Raw genomic sequence first — 15,495 nt, forward strand, 5'->3', positions numbered from 1 at the left:
TTTATTCTATGAAATCAGAGTAATAATAGCGCCTATTTTCAGTATAGGGCCTCACACAAAGTAAATATTTAATAAATGTCAGCCATTATTATTTATAACTGCTGAAAGTACATAAAATCATGTGTCCAAATTTGTACTGAAAAAACATTTAAAGCTGCAATTATGATATAAAACACATCAGATCTCCAAACCTTCTGACACTGCTACCATACATTTAATTTCTTTATTATTCTATTACTTTGACTTCCAACATCAATTCATTCCCTATTTCTTCACTTACCTCTTTTTCTAGATCACCTGTCCTGGAAGGGTTGTGACTAACTGGCAGGACTTTCCAGTTCAGTGGACAGTGAATCCCATCTTCATGCTTTTAGTACAACTATTCCTAAGTACAACTACTACCTCGTGTATTTTCCAAACTCTGATACCTGGACCCTAAGTCTAGTCCAAGAAGTAACAGGAGTTTCTTAGTTATTATCTTACTTACCTTAAGACCCTACTTAACAGAAATTATAACTTTTTCTGTTATGATGTCTACAGACTGAAAAAAAGAAATAAGCTTCTTTTTGTATGGGATATACTGATTGATATCATATTGATGATTCTTGATTAGAATGTTTTAATTTTTAAAATGAATTATTTTTAAATAAAACCATCTTTAACCCATAGAATTTCTGTAATGGAAAAATATGAAAATGGATTCTCAGGAAATGAGAAATGTTTAGGAATCTTTGAGCTCCAGAAGGATCCTGATGATATTAATGTTCATCTGTGGCTTTTGGTGCAAATCACAGATCAGCAAACGAAAAGATATAACATAAGGGAATGTGAAATCACAAAGTTTCTTACGCCATTTGCAGAGAACTACTCTAGATGGTGAATGTTATAAAACAAGGTTTTTGATAATATCATACTGCAAGATGTACTTCATCCTCAATATATATTCCTTAAGCCAACAAAACCATAATAAAAGGTGCAATAATTACCTACCAAGCTCTTTCCTCCACTGGGCTTTTTTTGCTTCCAACAAACCTCTATCACGTTCTCTTTCTCCCAGAGTACTGAATATGTCAGCTGGTTTCCATATATTCTCTCTAAGACAAAACACAAAAAATAACAGAAACCTTATCATATGTTTCTATACAACTTACTCCATAAATATTAAGTAATAAACTTTTAAATAGCTCTAGTCTTCAGAGTAAATATTTCACATACAAGTCAAGGAAAAGTAAAACCATATTCCCAAGATGACCCCACAACAACAGACGTGAGTTACATACGTGGCAATTTTCTGCTCATACTGATTAGATGTCACCTGATTTTCATTTAAAACAGACTTTTTTTCATCCTGAACAGATGAAATGGCCTCAGTTTTCTGCGTAAGTCCCACAATGTTCTCATCCTTTGACTGATCAGGAATATTGTTTAAATTTAGACTATACTGACCTAGAAGGTAAAATGCATGTTTTAAAATTAATACTAAAATTACATCTATTGTAATACCTTATCTTGATACAGTTACACAGTTTTAAAAAACACGGCTTTACACATCATCTAATTAATCACCTCTCACAGCAGCCCTTGCAGTGCGTATTATGATTCCCTTTTTGTCAAAAAAGGAAACTGAGCCTCAGAGGTTAAATGGCCCAGAGGTATGGCCATAGCCATACAAACTTTTGTTTCAAATAAGAAAACAAGCAACAACAACCAAAAAAACCTCTATTTACTCTTGCCAACAACACTTTTACAAATAATATAAATGATAATACAAATCACAACTTAAAGGAGAATAAATGCAAACAGCTTTATAAAAAAACTCATTACCTTGCCCTTATTTTTCTCATTTAGCTGGGAAAGCAATCAGTGATGAACTTTTCCATGGACCACTTTCTCTATATCCCACCTATATCTATTCCAAATGTTTTACACAGGGCTCAGATGCTTGGCTCAAAAAACCCACAATGTGATAGTTCTCCCAATGGAGAGAAAGCATATCTAATATGCAGGTCATTATATGATTAGGCAAATTCTGCTTTTAACTTTGTTGATACCATCTCTCATTACACCTAGTAAGTTTTTAGTTTTTGTTCTCTGAGCTAGAATTCTAGCCTTAAAGATAAAAGTTAGCTCCCTGACTTTACAAAGAATAATCTATACCAAGAGAAGGCAAATGACTCCATTTTGAGCCCCTTGGGAGTGCTAAGGAGCTACCTGGTCCCCAGACCAGTTGTGGGGCCTCTTCCTGGTGACTGTTAATTTTATTTTTATTTATTTCACAGTTGCTTAACAAAATTTTAATAATATTTCTATTCATAGTCACAATTCCTTAGATCAAAGCTGAAACTAGAAGGTTTTTAAAAACATAATACAATACCCTGACTAGTAAAACAGAAGGCATATAATACGCCACTACTTCCAAGTCAGTGTTTTATGTTGGTTAAGAAGATAGTGCTGCTAATTCTAAGCAAGGATTGAGAGTCAGGAAGAGCAAAAGCCGGGGCCAGGAAAATAATCCTTTTCAGCAACTCAAGTCAAATCTTCATAGCAAAATTCCCTCGTTTTTCATTAGAAATACAATAACAATTTTTTAGAACATTTTACATAATTAGTTTTCATGTAAGTAAAGCCTCCTACCTTCCAAAATTAGTACAATAGCTTTCTGTACTAAAATCTAGAATCCACAGAAACTGGGTTTCTTAAGGCCATGGTACATGAGAATAATATTCTGAACATTAACCTTAAAACATGGCATATTTTAACTACAAAAGTAATTCTGCCTATGTTTTCTAAACGAATATTTATTTTAAAACATTGTTACATGTTAAACTAGAATTTAAGAGGTACAGTTATGTAAAATCCAATGAAACTCAAATTCTAAAACTTACATATTGATAAAATTAATATTAAAACTTCAGAAAAATCTTACTTGTTTCCTCCCTCTTTCCATTCTCAGTCAGGGAAACTGATTTATTTCCTTGGTTTACAGTCATTACAATCTGTTGTAGTTGGTCTTGTGTTAGACACACCAAACTGCTCTTCACATTTTCAGCTGTGATGTGCTTTTTGCAAGGCTTCTGTTTAGCTACTACAAATGCATTTATGCTGTTTCTAGTCTTCTGTATATTAGGGGTTGCAGGTGAAATTTCTTTCTGGATATGAAGATGGTCTTTATCTGCATACTGCTTGCATAAATCCTTAGTGGGTGAAAAAGTCATACTGTTTTTTTCACTTTTTGCCAATGAAGTTTCTGAACAAATTCTCTTCTTTTGCGAAAGTTTTTCACTCCTGACACAAGTATTTTGTGATTTCAGAATGTATCCAGTTTGTTTATTTCTTAAAGGACATTTTGCAATCTTGGTCTTATTTCCCATCTGCTAAAACACCAGAAATTTATTCTTTACAATAGCCCACGAAAAATCAACAATTATCTTTATATAATCAGTGATAAGTCAGGCTTCGAAACTTTTTTTTCCCTCATTTTGCTAGTTAGATAATATACCCATAAGAAACTAACACTTAACCTTTGCAAATCTTCACTTGAAAGCTTCATTAACAACTGGAAATTATTATTTTATTTCAGGATAATGAAGATTACAGAACTTTTATTCTAGGTGTTTACAGTTCATTCTGCTTCAGCTTTGAATCTCATGTCATGATTCTAACACCCACACTACCTTTCTTTACAGGCATTTATACACCCGTAGGTTACTAGCCCTTATTCCTTGAATAACTTAGCTTGTGGGTCACCATCTCTCTCTCTAACCTAACTCCTGTCTTAATTATTGGTGCTTTCATATTCTTTCAATACCCTGGCCTCATTTCCTTGGCCTCTGTTCCTATACTCTTGTCTTCCATGCTACCTCAGTTACTCATTGCCACAGTGATATCATCTTATACTGACCTTGTAACTACCCATAACTGTAATCCCTCCATAATCTCAATTTCAATAAGAACCTCCAGTCATAGGCCTTAGCACTAGTCAGTGCCTCTACTTGGGACATTATTCCTTCAGATTTTACATGGCTCATTCACTCACCACGTTCAAATCTTGGCTCAACATCACTGGCTCAGTGAGGTCTTCTCTGAACACCCTATTAAAAATTGCAGGCTTCCTGCTCTAACTTCACTCCCACCTCCCTAGCACTCCTCAGTTTCTCAAGCCTACCGTGCCCCTTCCCTTTCTCTCATGTTTCTCTATAGCACTTTTGTCCTGTAATATTCTATATTTATTTTGATTATTTTCTGCCCATTCCACCTTTTTTTTTTAAATTTATTAATTTATTTTTGGCTGCATTGGGTCTTCGTTGCTGTGCACAAGCTTTCTCTAGCTGTGGCGAGCGGGGATACTCTTCATTGAGGTGCGTGGGCTTCTCATTGCAGTGGCTTCTCTCATTGCGGAGTGTGGGCTCTAGGTGTGTGGGCTTCAGTAGTTGTGGCTCGTGGGCTCCAGAGTGCAGGCTCAGTAGTTGTGACGCACGGGCTTAGTTGCTCCGCGGCATGTGGGATCTTCCCGGACCAGGGATGGATCCCGTGTCCCCTGCACTGGCAGGCAGATTCTTAATCACTGCGCCACCAGGGAAGTTCCCACCTTTTTCTAACGTAAACTCTACAGGGCAGAGATTTTTGTTTGCTTTGTCTACTGCTGTGTCCCCAGTATCTGAACAGTGAGTGGAACAGGGTAGGTTTCAGTAAATTTTTGTTGAATTACTATCTTCAACCATACCATTTTAAAGACTGAATTCTTTCTCTCTCTCCCCCAAATTAGCTCCCCTTTCCAAAATATCTCATTTCTGTAGCACTGTTGTTCTAATCTTTCAGACCAGCAACCATGGAGTCATCTTTGACTCTTTATCCTCCTTCACAGTCTTCTTTAGCTTACCAGCAAGTACTGGTCATTTATTCCTTCCAAATTATCTTTTTCTCCCCTTTTACATGACAATACACCTAAATTCAGGTTTTCATTACACTACTGATTACAGCTTATCTCAAATCTATCCCACTGTATATTTCTGCAAACCCATCTAACATAAAATAATTCAACAGTCATTCAATAAATACTAAGTGTTGCTTTTTAGGTGATCAACACTATGGGAAAAATGTTGGAGGTATAAAATGAGTAAGACAAGATTCTTGTTATCAAGGAGTGGGGCAGATGCCACATGGCTTTCATCTGGCTTATCATATCCCAAACGTCCTTGTCTTTCAAAAATGACATAACACACAACCACACTTTGACCAATGAATCAACCCCATTTTACCTTTCTTTTCAAAATGTACCTGTATTATCAGTAGTAAAATCTCTTTATTACCCTCTTCCCCTCACCTATACCCTTTTATTCCAGGCTTTACACTTTTGATAATACTAATACCACAATCTAAAATGCCCTTTTACCCTCCTATCTCTGTGGCTATTTTTATATAACTAACTCTAAATGAGAGGTGGCAAATTTAAATACCTACTGTAAATTAGCCTGGGTGGGAACTAGGATAATTGAAGAGCACTTTTCTGTCTAAAGGAGGCAGCCACCCCTCAGAAGCAGCCTACATTGCCAAAGAGGAATCTGAGTCTACTTGCTAGATCATCCAGTATTTCAAGAGAACCAAGAATGCCATATTTTACCTTAAAAGTTCCATTTTTTAGACACTCACAATTCATTCTAGTTTTTGAAAACCATTGTGTGGATTAGGTAAATTATCAGCAGACTGCACATAGGTTACAGAGCTAAGCTCTACCACCCCAGTCTCCAACGACTACAGGTATTACTAATCCTACCCTTCTTTGACTCATACTGACATTTTCGGGATCATTAACAGCTGAGTATTTTGGTTCTCTAATCAGTTTCTCACTCAAACTGCTAAGAAGTGTAGTGTATTCCCTTAACGTATCTTAAAAGTCTCTCACTTTTGTCCCCTTCTTTCCATTCTGCTAGCCACCATGCTTCAGGGTCTCATAAGACTCTCCCTGGACTAATATAATTGGCCCTTAAGTAGTGTCCCTGTTATGATAATCTGTCCTTCACAGAATTGCCTGAAGCTCTTTCCTACAACACAAATCATATCTAGTCTACTTTCAAAAATTCTTTAATGCTCCCTACATGCAAATCAAGTAAGTTCAAACCCTCTGTGTATACATTTAAACTCCTCATGATTGTAACCACCCTCCCTAAGTTTTATGTTCTACTTCTACTTTATTGGAGTATAATTGCTTTACAATGGTGTATTAGTTTCTGCTTTATAACAAAGTGAATCAGTTATACATATACATATGTTCCCATATCTCTTCCCTCTTGCATCTCCCTCCCTCCCACCCTCCCTATCCCACCCCTCTAGGTTCTTACCTAGTTTTGATTGTACCAGTACTTTTCCTAATATTAAAAAAATATATAAAGACAGCGTCCAATGCATTTAACGCTGGCCGACTTTACAATTTATATGGGGCCAGGATCCCAATGCCAGAAAGAATCAGAGAAGATTAACATTTTAAAATATAAAATGTGCTACCTAGCACTAATATTGTATGTATCTTTTAGTGTGCTACTATTCTCTCACACACAGAAATACCTGCGAAAATTTTAAGATGCTTTATATTTCAACTAATTGTGAGATAATTTTGAGTTTAGAATTTATAAATTACCCATGACACTGAATCATTAATATTTATCTTCCTATAAAAGCTTAAGAAATTAGACTGGTAACCATCTTTACTTCATATTTACTACCACAGATTAAAGAAAAGTACAGGAGAGATTTTGAAAGAATTAAAGTACTCTGACAACAGTTTGTTAAACTTGATGATGATGAGACAGAGTTCACAGTGTTTAAAGAGCACACTATGTACACGACAGTAATTCAACCTATGAGGAAGAGGAAAAACAGAAATGTAGGTAGTATAGTCACTTAGGAGCTTACCCCAGTAGAAGAAAAGCACTATGATGAGTGAATTCATGAATAACTTACAGAAAAGAGAATTCAACATATAGCTACAGAACTGTGAGATTTTGGAAACTAAAAAACTGATTAAAACAAAAAAAGGAAGACAGCACTACTGTTTTTGGTTTTTGTCTTCTGTGAAGAGCAAAGAGAAATAAGCATCTCAGGAACCTCTATAAATAAGAGAAGAGAAGCTCCTTGAAATAAAGTCAATATAGAAAGGAGATTTAGGTTGCATCAGTATTTTTTTCCAGCTTTACTGAGATTTGACCATTAAAAATTATATATATTTAAGGTGTAAAATCTGATGATTTGGCATATGTATACATTGTGAAATAATCACCACAATCAAGCTAATTAACATGCCCATCACTTCACACAGTTACCATGCATCAGTATTTTGGAGTCCCAAAAGCAAGAGGAATAAACCCAAACAATCTGCTTTAAGACAATAAATAATTTAAGATCAGCATCAGCACAGACTTATTAGTTACCCTGGAAAGAAGAATCCTAGAATAAAAAAATCCCTAAACTGCTAAAAGAATTTTGTAATGATTCTACCAAAAGTCCAAGACTAGTAACTTTGTTTATTACAGGCATAAAAGGGGATCTCCAGATGTTCTAAGTTGGTTAAAAAGATAATGAAATGTCTTCACAGATGTAGTGACCATAGCACATCCATTAAGGACACAATCGAAGAGGGAACGTGTGCAAGAGAATTGAGGTCAGGTGAAGATAAAAAAAAAACTATGTGTAATACTTGATTTCTATCTAGGAGCATGATAAGGAGCACTGTATTTGTTAATGTGACTCAAATAAGAACAGTTAGTTGCAATATTTTAATAGGGCAGGGCTAGGAAAAAACTATACAATCTGTATTCTGTGCTTAAGGGAACACACAAGGTATGTATATACTGTGTATGTATGTGTGTGTATGTAATAATTTTTATAGGTAGCTTGTGGAATTACTCTGATCAGCATTACCCATTTATCAAGTAATTGATATGTTGGGTTCTCAAGCAACTTCTCCACCTTGATTAAATCAGGAAGAAACAGCAAAGCCATCAAGGGTTCAGAGTTGAAGAGAAAAGGGCCACATCACCCAAACCAGTCTCTATTCAAGATATGGAAAGACAGACTTTAAGATGCTGCAAAATAAAATGGGCTACACTAAGTTATAGAGGGGGAGAGTAGAAATTTCTGCTGCTTAATGGAAAAAGAAATGGGAAACAAGAAAAGTAGTGGTATCAAAATTTTGAAGCAGTAATGTATTTTGTAGAAAAAGGCACTGTGGGTTCCTGATAAAGAAAAATAATTTAAAAGGAAAACTATTATTTAGCTCAAGTATAACCTCTTAGAGGAGGAAGCTAAATGCATGTAAGACTTTGTCAATCAAATACATCTTTTTGGTGTGGGAAAATGCAATTTGAGTATGGAAAAAAAAATTTTTGCTTTAAAGTTTGACTGTTTTTAAAGATGTCACGAGGTGCACTGTCCAGTACAGTAGCTACTAAATTTAAATTAAAAATCAAACAAGTAAATTAAAAATTCACTTCCTTAGTCACACTGGCCACATTCAAATGCTTAATAACTACACATGGCTAGTGGCTGACTATCATATTGGATAGCACTAATTTTAGAACATTTCCATCACTGCAGAAAGTGTTACTGGACAGAACTGATCTAGAGAAGTGAGTTCTAGGAGGCTTTTTAAACTGAAAAATTATGATTCCATTTCTGTAAAAGGACCAGCCTGAAAGCAAGGGTATAATAACTTTTCACCATCATTCCAAACCCTTTGTAACAGTTTGACAGGAATTATTTTCAAACCATTGTAAAGTAAACTGCATTTTACATTTGAAAACAAGTCAGGTCAAAGTCATTTGGCTTACCTTTACAGAAATTTTTGATTTATGTTCTACAAAAGAAAAAAAAAATTACTAAACTATCAACCGAAAACATACTAAGGCAGTCACAAAAGAAAATTTTAATTAACATTATTTTAAGAAGATATTAAGTAAAAATATTAACCCTCAAAGCATTAACTTTAGGTCCTGTCTGAGTGTTCTAACTTTTACAGTGTGGTTCAAGTATTTATATTTCATTTTTCTTTATTTTCCAAGGTAAAAGTATAAACAGATCAGAGAAAAAGAAAATAATGTGAATGAAAAGAGTACCAAAGCATACTCTGAGCTTTAAAACTAAAACTAAAAATGACTTTAAAACTATGGTCTTATTATAAATTGAATTTTCTCAAACAACACATTCTCTACATGCACAGAACATAACTGCATAAGTTTTACCTAGATTATTCATTAGGCAATAAGCATATTTGCTATATACAAATATAATAAAGAAATGTTACAAATGAAATATACTGGAACATTAAATTATATGAATAAATACTGACAGTGGTAAACAATGATGTAATCTGACTTTACTTGGCTAAAAATAAATTTGAGGAAGTTAGGGAAACCGGCTTTTTTTCAAGGTGTCATTTAAATATTCCACTACAAGCAAAAAATCTGTTAAACAACTACACATTTTTCGTAGGAATTTAGAAGTTAATATTTTAGATTTCTAGTAATATAGCATACCATATGGAGACAGTATTAGCTTGGTTTTTCCATCCAATAATTCAGTTTCAAGCTTTAAACCATCTCTGCAAAATAAAAGAAAGTTTTCTGTCATTTTTAAGAAACAGCAACATTTTAAATAGACAGAAATGCTCAGTTGAACCTTGAAAGTAAACTTGTTCTCCTGAATTTATAAAGGAATCTTGTAAATATTAAACCGTTCTTTTTAAAAAAAATTTCTATAGATGTTCATTTTTCTTTTAAAAATTGATGTATAGTTGAAACCATTCTTTTAATTTAAAACACTTTTCAATTCAAAATAAAATTAAAAACGTCATGGAGAAAATTACTGAAACTTTCCAACAATACCAACAATTTATCATGTTTCATCTGAAACTTCATTTTGTTACTGACAAGGAATAAATTAATCTGGTTATCGTAACAACATTTAGTTCTTCTAACTCTAGACTGGAAAAAATAATGCTGTTACAAAACTCCTCACCTATGTTAATGGAGCAAAACACATCTAGCTACCATTTATTAGCTTCATAATGGTCTCATGACTAACACATTCTATGGCCTGTTAGACCAGTACCTGAAAATGAAGCTATAAGATTGCCACCAGGGTTATTAACTGCTTGAGCATGGAGTTCTACTCTATTCTGAATATTTCAACTAATACATATTCACACTTAGTGACACTTTTGTAACTATCACAGCAATACATCTATAATAAACTTTGCCCGCTACACTTTATCTGTGCCTGTCAAACGCAAGAGCACAAAGTTAACAGTAGATACTACCAACGAAACTTGTACGTCTGTTAAGGTCCTAATAAAAATTCCACTGAAAACTAAAACAGCAGTACACACAGGTATTTTACTGTTTTAGTGAGAGAGAGAGAAAAGACGTACGTCAACACATATCAACAGGGACAAAAATGACGTCCAAGAAACAAAATTAAATCCCGCGGGCCAAAAAAAGGGAACACGAAATTTGCGGTGATGCTAAGGTTGGGGAAATCAAACGATTTCAACTTACTAAGATAAAAACACCACAAAGAATGGGTTTTAAGGGTTTCCCGGTAGCACGGTTACAAACAGTTCATGTTTACGTCGGTGAAACTTAAGCAAAAGAAAGACCTTGAATGAAACCGTGAAGTACGTCTATTCAGCACTACCGCGTTGCAAACGCCTTCAGGGGCAGACTGTCTTGTTTCTTACCCCTAGATTCTAGAACACAGAAGCCATTTGCTAAACGAGGTGCACGAGTGTAAGTTTGGTGACTTTTAATCTTCTTAAAATATCAAATTTTCCAGTGATGATAAACCACGCAAAAGTCCTTTTTATTTATTCAACCACTACTTAATGAGGGCCTATCAGGTGCCAGGCACCGGTGATACACGACTCCTCGAGAAGCCTCGGCTCCCGGCACGTAGGCCGCTAAGCTCCTCTGGGCGCTCCCACACTCTGCAAAGAACCCCGAAACAGGGTCGCAAAGCACCAGGGCCCGGGCCAAGATTTCTCCCCAGGAAGCCGCTACGCTTTATCTCTCCACCTGCCCTCACCTTTTACCTCCTCTCACTCCTCTCCTCCCTCTCCCTCCTGAGGTAAATGAGGAAGCGTAAAGGAGGCACGGACAGTTTTCACGCGAGTTATTAACTGGAAAACGGAAGGCTGCGGAGGCTGTAAAGGCCGACCCAGCCCCTCGCCCCTCTCAACCTCAGGGAGTCGGGTACTGCTGCTTGGGGCGCCGCAGGCCTGGAAGGCTCTCCGCGAAGGACTCCAAGAGCCAACCCAGCCTCACCCCCTCTCCACGGACGACCACCTTTCTCTCCGCAGCTTACCCCAAGTTCATGGCGCGACCGGCCACGCTCTCCACAGGCCGCTCAAGCCCCTTGTATACGTCGGTTGCCGCCGCCGCTCAACAAGCGCTACGCCGATTGGATACAGTGATGCCGGCGAGCTGGGAGAGCGGGCCAATCAGGATTGAGCGTACTGGCGCTTGCGCTCAGCGGGGCGGGGCTGCCGGGGAGACCCTCTTGGTTCTCCCCACCTGGTCCTGACTCTAGAATGTTGGGGGTTTTTCGTTCCTCGGAATTGTAGCCCTTAGAGTTCACAGGGAGCTCTCAGAGAAGTGCCTCAGCTCAAGTGGAGGTGGCTGGTTAAGCAACTTGCCTGAGCTCTCTATCAAGCTATGTAACCCCAGAGCCCATGTTCCAATCTAGCGTTACATGAGTCTAACTCCTATTCATCCTTCAAATCTCAATTTAAACGTCACTTCCTCCATGAAGCTCCTCTGGAATCCACTAGTGGGTAAATTAGGAACCCATTTTCTGGACTTCCCAGTTCCTGCCCTTTCAATCAGGGTACTAATACATTTCAGATCCTGTGTCAGAGTGAGCTTCAGAGGGGCAGAGTTGATTTTTGACACCTATATACCCACAGCACCTGGAACTGAACAGTACAGACAGTAAATATTTGTTAAACGAATAAACAGCAAAAGTTTTTTTTTTTTTTTTTTAATTATTTATTTTATTTAGTTGTTTATTTTCGGCTGCGTTGGGTCTTCGTTGCTACGCGCGGGCTTTCTCTAGTTGCGGCGAGCGGGGGCTACTCTTCGTTGCGGTGCGTGGACTTCTCACTGCGGTGGCTTCTCTTGTTGCGGAGCATGGGCTCTAGGTGCGCGGGCTTCAGTAGTTGTGGCACATGGGCTCAGTAGTTGTGGCTCGCAGGCTCTAGAGCACAGGCTCAGTACTTGTGGCGCACAGGCTTAGTTGCTCCGTGGCACGTGGGATCTTCCCGGACCAGGGCTCGAACCCACGTCCCCTGCATTGGCAGGCGGATTCTTAAGCACTACGCCACCGGGGAAGCCCACAGCAAAAGTTTTTAATGCCAACAAAAACCTTATTAAATTTGGCAATGATATTTCATGATGAGGATGCCCGTAGATATAACGCAGTTACTAAAAGTTTACGAATTTTCATCTATTTACTCTTAAATGATTTTACAAACTATAGCTGTAATAAATGAGGCACACTGAATTCTTACGGTACATTCAGTGAAAACTCAAAGATATCTTTTAGTATTTATTTATGTACCTGGCCTGTGGAAGATATATTTAAATAAACATTTGTTAATTTATGTGACTGAATAAATGAACAGGTACCAATGTATATTTGATCCTGTGTTGTTTTTTGTTTTCGTTTTAAGGAAGTCATCTGTGCATATTAAAAAAAAGGCTAAAAGGATTTAAACCAACATGTTAGCAGCAGTATTTCTGGGAGTAGTGTGACTTAAAATTTAATTTTGTTTCTAGCTTTTATTATTATGAAAATGTTTAAATAAACAAAAATAAGAATAGTCCAATGAAAGCCTATATACCCTCTACCTAGATTTGACAATGGTTAATGTTTTGCTACATTTGCTTTCTCTCTCTCTACACATAGGTGGGCAGGCACACCCATACATCCACATCCATACACTCATACCCACGCCCATGCACACACCCACTTTTTTTTGCATCACTATTTGCAAGTCAGTTACAGACATTACAACACTTTGCCCTTAAACATTAAAGCATGTATCTCCTAAGAATAAGACATTCTCTTATATAACCATAGCACATAAAATTAGCAAGTTTATGATAATATTGAGTGTTCCATTCCTATTTAATTTTCCCCACTTGTTCTAGGAATATATTCTATATAGGTGAAGGGGATTAAGAAGTACAAACCTCCAGTTACAAAATAAATAAGCCATGGGGATATAGTATACAGCATAAGGAATATGGTCCATAATATTGTAATAACTTTTTATGGGAACAGATGGTTACTGGATTTATCATGTTCATTTCATAATGTATGCAAATACAAAATCACTATGTAGTACACCTGAAAGTTACAAAATGTTGTATACCAACTATATTTCAATACAAAGTGAATACTTTTAAGATGTTTTTATGTGGTCGACCGTGCATCACATCAGGTTGTTCTACAGTTACTGTGGTCAAGTTTGAAGACTTTTGGTGGTGGCAGTCCTATCTCTCTATTGTAAACATCTATTTTCCCCTTTGCAGTTAATAAGTAATCTGAGGGCTGGTGGTTTAGCACTGTGCAGATATTCTGTTCCCCAATAACCTTTCACCTAATAATGAGGAATGATTTTTATTTTGTGTTTTCTGTATTTTTCAATAAGTCATCTTTTGCATGGTTTTAAATCCTCCACATACCACTCTTCTCTGCCTGCTTGTTTACCAGGTGCAAGAAATTGGTGCAAAACTATTCCATTTCCCAAGCGTATTGTGAGATAGGAATCGAAGGTCAAGTTTCCAGTTGTAGCATCCCTTAACACTCCATGCTTCTTTATAGTCTGCCGGAGGTCCATTCCCCTGGAAAAGAGAGTTTAGTTAAAGGCTTTGAATTGATTGTTTAAAGGTATGTGAAGGTTGGAGGTACTACAAGCATACCCTTCATTTATATGCAGTGTAGTTTCCTCAGATCTTACTACCCTGTGGGTGCAAAGAGTGTCACCTTGACAATAATCTTGCTCCAAGCTGCACCTGTGGGATCTTGGCCCATGCTAAGTAAGCACTTCTGGATCCCACTCCGAGTGCACTGGAGCCCTTGAGGTATCCAGGCTGCAAGTCATCTGTAAGGAAAGAGAAATGCATGCCTTCTGTGTTCTCTTCTGTTCCAGTGCATAGCGTAGTTTTCCAGAGCTTTGGATCAAGGCTGCCTGGGGTCAGATCCCAGCTTTCTTGCTTTCTAGCTGTGTGATCTTGGGACGTTATTAACTTAACCTGCTTCAGTTTCTTCTTTGATACAATGAGGATGAATACTAGTATTCCACCTCATAGGGTTGTTGTGAGAATTAAATGAGTTTAGTCACATGCAAAGTACTTAGAATAGTGCTGGCACATAAATGCCATGTAAGTATTAGCAATGATCAATATTGTTACAGGAGAAGTGCTATTTGAGTCCAATAATTTACAGAGTTTTAGATCACTTGATTTTTTTTTCCTTTTTAAAAAATTAAGGTAAAAATTACAGACAGCCTCCTTTCACAGATGAGGAAACTGACTCACAGAGATGTAACTTGCCCATGATCTTAACTACTGTTCTGTGCTTCTTTCTTTTATAGAACTATGCTCCTTGAATTCTACTTAAACAATTAAGAAATGTTTCCCTACAGATGACAGTAGGTTTTGAAATTTTTTACTGAAGAAAGAAGAGAGCTTGTAAGTCCTTTCATTGTCTATGACTCCCCTGAATTTACTTTAGATTAAGCCAATTTTAAGTATCTAGGTACTGCAGAGACTCTCCTAAGATCATAAAATTTATACATCTTGCTCATCCTAAAGTAAACAAACATGGTTATGATTATTACTGAGTAGAAAAGCATAAGAAAAAAATCTCTATATGTGCTTTATTTTTCTTAGCCAGTTCAATCCCAAATGTGTAAATCATTTCCATTTCTCTAAATACGGTACTTCATTTCTGTATGAGTAAACACTTTTTGTCGTAGGAAACTGCTGCTTTTATCAAGTACCTGATAAAGTATCTTTAAGTTAAAAAGGTGTTTCATTTTCATTTTGCTTCTAAGAGTTTGTATCAGTCTGGGTCCAATCAGGAGAGAGATGCCAGCCACACAGTCATTTCAAGAGTGAAAGTTGAAAACATAGTGAGATACCATTTCACATCCACTAGAACAGCTAAAATGGAAAGCTGACAATACCAAATGTTGGGGAAAATGTGACACTGCTGGAACCTTCATCTTCTTACACTGGGAGTGTAAAATGGTCCAATCTCATTGGAAAACAGTGTGATAATTTTTAATAGAAACTTTTAAACATCTGCCCTATGATTCAGCAATTCCTCTTGGAAGGTTGCATCCTTTAGTTTGCTGATCTCTGAAGCTTTGCCTGCAACTGTTCAAAGACTTTTTCAGGAGCACATAAGTGGGAAGGCCTTCCTACATCCTCCATTTAT

At 36.8% G+C, this 15,495-nt stretch overlaps 1 protein-coding gene across 8 annotated transcripts in view; it reads right to left on the reverse strand.

The window, feature by feature from the left end:
- Positions 1–11,477, reverse strand: part of CCDC66 (coiled-coil domain containing 66) — a 51,957-nt gene extending 40,480 nt beyond the window's left edge. For 3 of the 8 annotated variants that reach the window (XM_082345785.1, XM_082345784.1, XM_082345782.1), the window contains exons 1-6: positions 11,353–11,477; positions 9,528–9,592; positions 8,823–8,848; positions 2,927–3,374; positions 1,281–1,446; positions 991–1,094 (exon numbers count right to left, since the gene is read on the reverse strand). In XM_082345785.1, the coding sequence (XP_082201911.1) occupies positions 991–1,094; positions 1,281–1,446; positions 2,927–3,374; positions 8,823–8,848; positions 9,528–9,592; positions 11,353–11,363 (820 nt within the window). In that variant the 5' untranslated portion in view covers positions 11,364–11,477. Of the gene's footprint in view, positions 1–986; positions 1,095–1,280; positions 1,447–2,926; positions 3,375–8,822; positions 8,849–9,527; positions 9,593–11,352 lie in introns of all 8 variants that reach the window. The other 5 variants (XM_082345786.1, XM_082345783.1, XM_082345781.1 and 2 more) reach the window with 4 other exon arrangements.
- Between the last annotated feature and the right edge of the window lie 4,018 nt (positions 11,478–15,495).

The sequence above is a fragment of the Balaenoptera borealis genome (assembly GCF_965194805.1).
Source record: "Balaenoptera borealis genome assembly, chromosome: 12".
Lineage (NCBI taxonomy): Eukaryota > Metazoa > Chordata > Mammalia > Artiodactyla > Balaenopteridae > Balaenoptera > Balaenoptera borealis.